This window comes from Fistularia commersonii, chromosome 1 (assembly GCF_037954325.1).
Source record: "Fistularia commersonii isolate RoL2024-O1a breed Wild chromosome 1, RoL_Fcom_v1.0, whole genome shotgun sequence".
Taxonomy (NCBI): domain Eukaryota; kingdom Metazoa; phylum Chordata; class Actinopteri; order Syngnathiformes; family Fistulariidae; genus Fistularia; species Fistularia commersonii.
The window spans coordinates 1,447,405-1,456,967 of record NC_141284.1 but is presented as its reverse complement, the minus strand read 5'-3'; the positions used below and the strand labels follow the sequence as shown (position 1 = coordinate 1,456,967).

At 46.9% G+C, this 9,563-nt stretch overlaps 1 protein-coding gene across 1 annotated transcript; it reads left to right on the top strand.

Annotated features, from left to right (window-relative positions):
• The first annotated feature begins 202 nt into the window (after positions 1-202).
• ankmy1 (ankyrin repeat and MYND domain containing 1) lies at positions 203-8,847 on the top strand. Its single transcript, XM_086164285.1, is given in 19 exon segments — positions 203-382; positions 1,827-1,973; positions 2,038-2,232; positions 2,540-2,590; positions 2,710-2,951; positions 3,029-3,245; positions 3,638-3,799; positions 3,908-3,987; positions 4,743-4,809; positions 4,895-5,073; positions 5,204-5,375; positions 5,730-5,882; positions 5,956-6,051; positions 6,374-6,481; positions 6,556-6,678; positions 7,068-7,169; positions 7,246-7,484; positions 7,616-7,770; positions 8,087-8,847. Coding segments are annotated over 19 exon segments (2,775 nt in total). The 3' UTR covers positions 8,194-8,847.
• Positions 8,848-9,563: the final 716 nt, after the last annotated feature.

The following is a 9,563-nucleotide window of genomic DNA, read 5'->3' as shown; positions in this document are numbered from 1 at the left end:
AGCTAGCTAGGTAGTTCGATAGCTAGCTAGGTAGCGAGCTCGCTTGGTGGAGTGGGCCTCCCTGCTTCGCGCATGCGCACTACTTCAACGTCCGCTCCGCGTTCCATGGTTGCCATGACACCCAAGCCCCCCCACCCCGAATGTGGCAACCGGAGTTGTCCGCCCGGCGGTGTGCGTCTCTCGGCGGCGTGAAAATGTCAAAATGCTGTCGGAGGCGGACGAAGGTGACGCGGCCCCCGAGTGTCAAAGCTGGTTGGGGGTCAGCGTGGAGAGGCGACAAGGCCACGGCGTCCAGGAGTGGCCCGACGGGTCCAGATACGAGGGAGAGTTCGTTAACGGCCTGAAGCACGGGAGAGGGCGGTACACCTGGAGCGACGGGGAGGTGAGGCGGCGCGGAGGGATACCGGGGGCGCGGAGGGATACCGGGGGCGCCACAGGTGCCGTTCGCCGCTACGCGACGAAAAGTTAGCTTTCTGGATTAAAACAACAAAACTAAACTCCTAAATACTGAAAACGCGTCAATAATTGCTTTGATAATTCATTTTTTCCCTCCCAGGGGTCAAATCACAGATTTATGTATACTATTTTAGTCTAAATATCTTGGTTGAAACAAGCTAACTAGCTAGAGTCTTTTTTCAGCCGGTTGTATTAGTACACGGCCGCCAAAAATCAATCAATAAATGTAAATTAAATAAAAATGAAGCGGTTGGCAGATGAGCATCCAATTTTTTTTAAAACACTTTCCTCACCGATATTTTGGGAAATAAAATATGTGAAGGTGTTTTACTTCAGACATTCAAACAGCTGGTCGTCCTCATACGTTTTTAAGTGTTTTTTTTGTGACACCAGATTTAACAAATATTCTCCTTTATCCTCCGCAAACCAAAGCTCTTTTTGGGGGTTCATTTTTAATTTCTCTGCTATTTGACCTCCGGGCGAACAGTGGTTCAACGAAAAGGTTGCTGGTTCGATCCTGTCTTGGGGAGGGTCTCATCGTGTCGGATCTCCCATGTTCTTCGTGGAGTTCCTCCAGGTTCTTTAGGTTCCTCCGACAGTTTAAAAACGGCCAGGAGGTTCGTCGGAGAGGTGAAATTGGCCAGATGTGAGAATGAGAGGGTGAACGGTTGTGTGCCATGATATGGGAGTGAAAGAGTGAATGGTCTAAAATCTTTATGAAGAGGGAACAAGAGGGTGAACAGTTGCATGTCTCAGTGTTGTGTGAGGAAGACGGTAAATGGTTGCAGGTCTTCATGTCGTGGAAATGATAGGGCGAATGGTTTTATGTCTGAGATTAAGGTGTGAACGAGAGGGAGGAGTGGTTAGATCTTATATATAAGTATATATGTGGCCCTGTGATCGATCCAGGGTGAACCCCATCTTTCGCCCGATGATAGCAGGGACAGGCTGCATTGATAAAGTCACTCATAATGTGACGTCCCCACATGTGGATACCAGCTCTTGGGAGGTTAGAGATATCCTTTTTTCTGCAAAATATCAGTTGTAAAGTTTGCCGCAGAAAGCAGTAGTGGTCAATCTTAAGTTCACAAAATAGCGCTGTATAGTCAGTTGGATTTAACCCCCTGGTGTACTAGAATCAGAATGGCTTTATTCGCCAAGTAATTTTACAGCGACAAGGGATTTGCTTTGATGCACAACATGGAACAGGCATTAAATAAAGGGAAAAGTAAAGTGAAGTCAGGGCAGTCATAGTTGCTTGTGCAAAATGGCAAGTTGTGTAAAATAGTGCAATAGAGGAATTCGGGACAGTGTGAATGGGGGACCGGGGTATTATTGATGAAGCATCTGCTCCTCCTCCCTGTTTGTAGTCCTACGAGGGCTCTTTCTACAAAGACTACAGGCATGGTGATGGAGAGTACGACTGGCCCACGGGCCACAAGTTCATCGGGAAGTTCTACCTCAACAGAAAAGAAGGATACGGACGACAGCTTTTTCCCAATGGGACCAAATTCCAGGTAAATTTTTAATTCGTTTTCTCTCACGGATAATGATGGTTACCGATGAACTTCTCCTCTCCAGGGTTTGTATCACACTGACCAGAGGTTTGGTCCCGGTGTGATTTGCTACCCAGATGGCTCTCAGGATGTGGGCCTGTGGCTCGGAAACCACCTATTCAAACTCTGCACGTCCATAGAAGACGGCTTCAGCTTAAAAGACTTTCCTGAATTTGCCTCCTACATGGACCCGGCAGGTGCCCCAGAAATAAGTAGCGAGGTAAAAATAATAACCCTGTGGTGTAAAATCAACTTCTCTGGAGGAGAGTTAAGGCAAAATGTGCAATTAAGCAAAAAAAAAAAAAAAAACAGATACCATGAACATGGTGATGTCTTGTACTGTTGATAGATAGGTATTTTATATGACATGAAAAAGTTATATCAGCACTAATATATATATATATATATATATATATATATATATATATATATATATATATATATATATATATATAATTTATTTATTTTTTTTAATTTTTTTTTTTTTTTCCCAAATTTCTAATGCCTATTTCTGATGTTTTTACCAGCCTTCCGTTGTCCCTTGTGGTTTTCAGACCAAGAACAGAACAGATCTGGAGGTAAATGAGCATGTCAGAGATATCTGCACAGATCGTCCTCTCCTGCAGGAGCCATCAAGCTAAATATGCTTTTCTGATGATCTGAAAATAATTAAATAAGGTTATTTCGATTCCCCCAGCTGGATTTTGACGGCAAATGTCTGCCGATAGATGAGGAGTTTATTTACCCCACCGGCTTGGAGTATTATTCCACGGACGGCGACCACCTGCCCCTGCCCCCAGGGCGCAGGAACGAGCTGAATCAGCACTTTTACGGCAAACTGTGGGAGCCCGACATGCAGCTGTACCAAGGCTACGAGCGAGATCCCATCTCCAAGCTGCCCCTGCCGACTCGCATGATGGCCCACATACACAATCACAAGTATTAACCACATAGTACATGAAGGAGGTGTGTGTAATAGCCAAAGATGTACATGGAACTGTCCCACTTTCCCTCAGATTACAAGCGGGGACAGTGGACTGGGATGTCGCAGCAGTTCTCTCATTAAACAGGGCCAGGTTCGGCCCTAAAGGAATCCTGGAAGCGAGCTCCGAGCAGCTGATCCAGTTGTCCGCCCGCGGGGACCGCCAGGCCGTCGCGCAACTTCTTCTGAAGGGTCTGGTCTACCCCGACGTCGCAGATTCACGTGGACACACTGCGCTCATCGCTGCCACGGTGACCGATATTCTTTATTCTTATACATCTGACTGCTCTATATCACTGTATCCTACTTTGTGTTGGAGGCAACTGAGGCTATCCAAATCTGTGGAAGCCGTTGCCAACGGTGCCCAGGCCGGAGGTGGGGGAGGGTGAGAAGCGATGATGTCACAAGGAGAGGTGTCGAGGAGGAGGGTTGTGATGTCACCGAGGCGCTCCAATAGCTGTGTTGAAGTAAAATCTTACATCCTTCAAAAAAAAACCCAAATGACTTTCAGCTGCAAATGCTCTCATCGGACTTTTAGTGGGGTTGAAATATCAGCGTGGATGTGGTGCTGGCTTTGTCGCCGCCCTTCTCCAACATTCCCACCGGGTTTCATGTTCGCCCGGCTTTCCTCCGCGCTCGTCAGGTGAACTGCCACGACGATGTGATCCACCTGCTGCTGGACATGGGAGTGGATATCGACAAGTTGAACTGCGAGGGCATGTCCGCCCTGGCTGTGTGTCACGTCCTCTACTACCCGTTTCAGTCACTCAACACCAGGCTGGTTCGGCAGGCGGGAAAAACACAAGTACGGCTCTTCTGCCTTTTTCTCAGTGTAACATCATACGACAGCAGATAACACAGCTGAAGTGCATTCGCAGATTCGTTCATACCGACATGCTCTTTCTTTTGACAGCAGTCTGTGAAGTGCCAGCCAGCATGTGGAAACGATCCTCAGATCAGCCTGCTGGACACGAACCACAGCGACTCTGACAGGTAGGGATTCACTCACATCCAGTGAAACCTGTGATCGAGCTCGTCACTCAATTCGCTCTTATATTAAATTCACTTTCCCCGTTCGAATGAATTGACAAGCTGTTAATCCGTTCCGGACACCTGATTTTTGTTATGTGTTTTCAAAAGTAATGGTACATAATAAAGAGAATGTAAATAAATAAACTGGTTTTATCAAGTGTATTCCCCTCGAAGATAGGATGAAGATGCCGGGGGCAGCGGAGATTTTTATTTACCCTTAAGTTTCTGGCCACAAACTTAATGCTCCAATGTGTTGCTAAATGTAACTTTTTTTAACGTGTTTTTAAATAAGAAGTATTTAGATCATAAATAACAAATATTGAATATAAAAATAATAGGTTGAGGGAGTTTTTCATTAGGTGTTCTACCACTTAACTTACTTGCTATACAAATCCACTTGTATCTCAGAATACATCGAAGTTAATGCACTCATAAGTCAATGTTTCACTGTAATTATATTCCCTCATATGAGGGGCTGATGCTACCCAGGAATCACAGTTGCTGATGTTACATTCATGGGTTTTATGCTTTTACAAATTTGGTTTCCTCATCCTCACACTTATGTAGACCTACATTTCAAGCTAACTGTTTCATTCGAAGAAAATAAAGATACTTTATTATATAATACTATAACTTATAAGTATTAATACTTATAATAAAGATACTTTATCCAAAAGTCTGCGTAACAGACACCATGCTGCTTTTATTTGACTCAGGTCGATAGAAGAGCTAACGGAGGGCCTCTCGCAGAGCATCAAGTTATCCAGTGACCTTGGAGTCGAGGTAAAGAGCACAGATGTCCCCATACGCCGGCACATTGGATGCGTTTGTCTGAAACTCGGTGGTTTCCTCATCTCTTTATGTGCAGCAGGGAGCGGAGAACCAAGGGAGTCCCAGACAAACCTTCGACTCCTTCTGCTCAATCAGCAGTGACAACATGCAGGTCATCGAGGAGGTCATACGTCGCTCGGCTGGCGCTCTGGGCGACATGAGGATCCCAAAGCACTCTGACATATGGGAGACACTTCGAAAGTTCAGGAAAAATACGTATGTGTCGCTGCCCTTTCTTCTTACCCAAGATGTCTATTCGGTTTTTTTTTGTCACCATTTTTATCAAATAAATCGAAATAAAGCCAGGTCAGTGATGAATTCACTTCACGTCTGCTTTCCCGTGTAGCTCCTGTGACCGCGCGAGCACGCTGAAGCTGCTGTTAGATCGGGGCGCCGACCCAAACTCATCCAGGGTTCCCATGCCCGTCCTCTTTCTGGCCATCATGGCCGCTGACGCCGAGGCCGTCCGGAAGCTTCTGCTGTGCGGGGCCCGCACCGACATATCCCTTCCGGCCGAGGTAGTTATGACTCCAAAAAAAGGGGTTTCAATCCAAAGCCAATGAGCCTTGGTGTCAGCAGGTCATTCAAAGAAAAGCGAGAAAGCTGTTGCTCTCTCTGGTGTTGTGGGCGTCTCTTTCAAACTAACGTGAATAAAGCACATTGTCACAGTTTTAAATCACAACACCACATTGCAGCTTTTTCAGTAGATGTCACTTCATGCAAAACACTTTGACGACGATCGCCAGGGGTGGGTCTTCATTTCCCTGCAGGTTATCGTGTCCTCTGAAATTGTAAAGCCTTACCCTTTTTTTTTTCCCCCTTTGCACAACCATGGGCCTTCTCTGACGTGAGCAGCATTTTGTTTCTTGCAGAGGAAAGGCCTTTATCCGCTGCATGTTGCTGCAGCGTTGCCAGGAACTGCAGGCCCCAAAATCACAGAGCTGCTGCTGCACGCTGTCACCGATCCAGACGCCCAGGCATGTGACCAGGACGAGATCTACGAACCAGACAAGGTCCGTTTTGTCGTCCGGCCGCTAGACGAGACTTCGGTGTTAAGGCCCTAATTGTAATCTGAAATATTTACAAATCCTAATTAAGGGCAAAGAAGCGCTGAGCACAAATGAGACCCCGAATCTCAGCGAGGGAGGGCGAACAGCTCTGCACGTGGCCTGCCAGAGAGAATGTGACCACCTGGTAAGTAGAAGATCAAACCAAAGAGTAACACATCGGCAAGGGGTTTATGTCCATCAGTATCCGCGTAAATGTGGCCCACTGTGCATGAAAACCAAGAGGCACCCAGATGATCATCAACCATAGTTAGCTGAGAACAAGTTGTTGCTTAAAAACAGCCAGGTTTGCTCCACATGAAATTGGAGTCCAGATTTGGAGATGAATCTGTTGACGACCATCTTTGCACCCAAACGAGAGCCTCACACAGCCGATGCAGCTCCAAAAATTGCTGGAGGAAAATGCTGTGGATGTTTTCGAAATGACTCGTAGGCTTGTTTTTGTGCAGAACGCCAGCAAGGTGGTCGCGCTCCTGCTGGCCCACGGAGCACGCACGGACCTCCTCTGGAGTGGACACTCGCCTCTCTCCCTGGCCATAGCAAGTGGCAACGACAAGGTAACACCCCCTGTTGTCTTGCTTACGTCAAGATTCTTCCCCACCGCTTTCCTGAACCTGTTCCTCTTGCTCAGGCCGTAGAAGAGCTGTTGAAAAGAGGTGCGGATCCCAACCTCTCCCTGGGCCGCAGAGTGGGCAGCGCTCTTTGTGCCCTCAGTAACATCAACTACCAGTTAGGTAGCAACAGAGCTAAGCTGGTACACACCATTACTCATCTGAAATTTGCACAAATATTCAGAAAATAGGGACTGAACCTCATTCGTATTTTTAACGGCAATGCAGGCACATAAGAATACACTGAATTTAAAAAGAATGAAACCCAAGTGATGGAACTTCAGTGAAAGATTGATTGTTGATGTTTTCATGTGTTTCAGAGTCATTGACAGCATGACTGTCAAGGAGAGCTGGAAATATCTGGTCTTTGTACATGCATACATTTTCCTAATAATTCTGTAAACAAATTGCCTTTGTGCTCGCCATTTTCACTGCTGTTAATTATCAAAAACGTTTTTGAAACGTGTCCGACTTAGCGTGCGCGTGCGCGTGTGTGTCAAAATGAAAAGTTGTTTTTGTCTTTGGGTCGCAGCTGGACATGCTGGCCAAGGCCGGCGCCGACATCCTGAAGCCGGTGCTGGTGGGTGATTTCGAGGGCACTGCGGTCGACTACGCACACTACTCCTTCAACCAGGTAGCGGCGCAGCCGAATGACATGTAGACCGATACGAGTGCGTCTACGCTCTGACCTGTGTGTGGTTACCGTTCAGGACACTCGTATCGCCGACACCCCCTTCCACGCTCTGAACATGACGGAGAGGGAGACCTTCAGCGCGCGGCACGAGCTGCTAAACATGATGGGCGATCAGCTGAGGCAGACCGCGAGCCAGAGGGAGAAGCTCGGCAGCGAAGAATATCGTCTTTCGATGAGTGAGCGCCGGCCCTCTGCGGGTTTGGGTGTTTGTTCCTCGTCGTAACCGATTCTGGCATCCACGCAGGCGAAGGTGCCGTTTCCTCCAAGGATCCGAGCGCCAGCCTTGAAAGCTTGGAAAAACCCTGGTACGTGCCAAGAAATACAGATCCAAATGTCAGATTCAGGAGTCTTTTGAAGCCCGGTTGCATTTGAGTATTTCCTCCCAGCACGCCGGCGTTGAAGTTCTGCTACCACTGCGGCCGCTCCGTAGGCGTGACGCTGATGGCCTGCAGCCGCTGTCACAAGGTGCTGTACTGCTCCAGGACCTGTCAGCTGAAGGGCTGGGACGAAAGACACAGGGAGGAGTGTGTCCGGGTGTCAGGTGGGAATCAGAGCCACTCCTTCACCAGATATATCACTACTTAAGAGTCATGTTTTGATACATAAGAGTGCATCAACTCAGGAAGGTTTCGGAGATACGAGCCGTCACTCGGTGGATTTTCCGCTTTGTGATCCGAGCCCAGATCTGAGTTATGAGCGAGCGGGACGAGGGTTTGACACCGACACAGAACCAAAACGGCTTTTCGATTCATTTTCAAAATTTGATTACGTCACAGAACGAATTCGACTCATAAGTCAAACTATATATGACTAGTAACAGTAACTTCTTTCCGTCTGTTTTTCTCCTCCCCGTGAAGCGTCCACCAGTGGGCTGCAGAAAAGAGCCGTGTTTAAGAACCAACGCATGTCTGAGGAGGTCATAGAGAGCGACGTCCACCTGAAGGAGAACTACAGCTGCAACTGATGAGACACAGCACATGCGCTAAGTTGCCGCGTTACTCGATTCACCTCTCGCAGCCAAGAACTCCTCACCCGGTGCCACATACACTCGAGTGCCAGCTAAATAATGTGATACCTGCACAATCACCGCATTCGATGCGTTCCAGATTCTTCTCATTTGCTAGTATTACAAAAAAAAAAAAACTTGGCTGTCATGGTTACCAAGGAGAGGGGTTGATTTGAGGTCGTGTGTGACTCCAGTTGTGTGTCCGGGCACTAGAGGGCGCCGAGATATCTCTCAAACAACTTCACTTCTGAGCAAAGCCTGAAGTGGCTCCATGAACGCAGCCTGGGAAACATCTTAGGGAATGAATAATCACCGCCGCAGACTGTTATATGTCAGAGAAATCTACAGCTGCCGATCTTGATTATCTGTAAGAGAACATGTTCCAAGGCCCGCCGTTTTCCTCCCCGGGAATGATTAGCGCACGGAGGCAGCGTTTTTTTTCTTTTCTGAAAAGCCCTTTCAACTCGCAAATAAGGCGTTTCAATGGGGATTTTAATCTTCCAGCATGGCGCTCTGCTCTCCACGGGAGCTGGGATGTTTCCTGCAGAGCCTTCAACAAAAACCATGAAATAGATTTCTTTTTAAACGACCTAGTTCTGTCTCTCTTTTTTTTTTTTAATCAGCTACTGTTATTTCTTCCCAATATTCTCTACAGTTTCAGCAAAAGAGCACGACATAAAAATGTAAACGATCACAAGTAACCCCGTTCTTCAAAACAGAACACAGCAGCGTGGCTAACGTTCAAAAAGTAGCATTAGTGATGATGATGATGATACAGTTCTTGGCCTCTGGCTGTCTCTTCTCACCATTCCACGTCATGGTACGTTGCCAATGGATACGGCTCCTTCACAGATCCATCACAGAGGCCTCCTGGTACCTTCCATGATCTTTCTGCGAGGTTCTTTGGCGTTCACGAAATCATGAATCATGTCATGTCAGAAGATAATTCCCACGATATACTTCTCATTTCTTGGCATTGATGTGGTCGCTCTAAAACAGGCAGCTGTGGATATCACTGACTTAATCTCTCAGACGTTTTACGTAAAATGACCTGTACGTCGGATATTTTGACATTTCATACAAAATAAAGAAATCCACCTCCTCATTTCTCCCTCACTAAACATTAGAATATAACCTCCTAGAACAGTTTGTGACCTGCAGGCATCACGCTTTTCCGCATCAGGAGGTCTGAACATCTTCAGCTCAAGATATTTTATCGCTGAATATTGTGAAGTCTGCCTTCAAAAATTCAGTTTTCAATGAGGTTTCATCTGAGGATCTCTCAGAAGCTTTAGTTTGTCCATCATTTCACATTGTATAGCTTGAAC